At 62.4% G+C, this 1,275-nt stretch overlaps 1 protein-coding gene across 1 annotated transcript in view; it reads left to right on the top strand.

The window, feature by feature from the left end:
* The window catches only part of KCNT1 (potassium sodium-activated channel subfamily T member 1), a 40,355-nt gene that overhangs the window by 13,562 nt on the left and 25,518 nt on the right, over window positions 1–1,275 (top strand). The window contains 1 exon segment of the mRNA XM_030885316.2: window positions 200–299. Coding sequence (XP_030741176.1) covers window positions 200–299 — 100 coding nt within the window.

Below are 1,275 nucleotides of genomic sequence, written 5' to 3' on the forward strand. Positions count from 1 at the left end.
GGCACCCCCAGTCCCTACCACCTGGCACCCCAGTCCCTACCACCGGCCACCCCAGTCCCCTACCACCGGGCACCCCAGCCCCCCACACTTGCCCCATGCCTTTAGGCTCCCAGGAGCTCAGGGAGAGTTCTTGGGGAAAGGCCACAGCCCACTCACTCAGTCTCCCCTCCCCACTGCTGCCCCTCCCCACCCCCTGCAGGCCTGCGGATCCGGCTGTTCAACTTCTCCCTGAAGCTGCTCACCTGCCTGCTGTATATCGTCCGTGTGCTGCTGGAGGAGCGCTCCCAGGGCGTGGGATGGTGCGTGACGGACGGGCTGCTGTCCGAGGGCCCTGGGGTCACCCCAGCCCCAGCCCAGAGCAGTGCCTTCCCAGGCTGTGCCGGGGCTCATGGACCTGGAAGGGTCTCCTGAAGGGAGGTTTGGGATCTGGGCGGAGGGGAGACTCGACTTGCACCCACCAAGGAAAGCACCCAGCACAGACCCTGAACCAGCCCTGGGCTGTGTTCCACCCTGCCACCCCTCCTGGTCTATCCCTTCTTTTCCATGGAGCATGCTCTCTGGGAACTCCCAGGAAGAGAGTGTGGGGTCCACTGCCTGCAGCCTTGCCAACTTGAAAAGTCCCCATTGCACCCCACGAGCCCTGCGAGCCCCTTCTGCTGGGGCACTGCCCGCAGTCCCACCCTTACTACTGCAGCTGAGACCTTCCTGCTCTCAGCATGAAGCGCAGCCTTCCCCCTGAGGTTGGGCACTTCCGTGTGCCCACTGACCTGTGGCTCCTGGACAGCTCCCTGTGCCACCAGCCTGGGAACCAGCATCCGGGCTTTTCTTGGATCATGTCTTTGAAGATCATCTCCCTCCTTTTCTCAGCACCCCTTCTGGGATCCCGGGGCTTGGATGTTGGGCTCTGGAAGGTCCCTGTGCCCTTGCCTTCTCTCTCGTCGCCCTGCGCGGCTTCCTCTGGGAATTTCCTTCTCTTTCCTCCTCCGGCTTTTGCGCGAGCTTCTTTGTTTCTTGGGTCTCTGCTGTCGTTTGTTCCCCATCCCGCCCACCCCTCTCCTCCGTGGGAGACCACGGGCGACTGTGGGCTGGTCCGCCCTTCCGTGCATTATTCTCCAGCAAGATGGTGGCTGGAGAGCTTCGTCTGCGTACGTTGAGTCTTGATGGCTCATTCGTGTCCACCGGTGGGCACCTGGGTCCTTCCTGCCCATCGTCTGCTTAGGAACACCACTGCAGTGGACACTGGGGCTCAGAGAGCTGTTTGTGCCTTTGCTTTTT

This window comes from Echinops telfairi, unplaced genomic scaffold (genome assembly GCF_000313985.2).
Source record: "Echinops telfairi isolate 266 unplaced genomic scaffold, ASM31398v2 ScPeMD7_25;HRSCAF=90, whole genome shotgun sequence".
In the NCBI taxonomy this organism is placed as follows: Eukaryota; Metazoa; Chordata; class Mammalia; order Afrosoricida; family Tenrecidae; genus Echinops; species Echinops telfairi.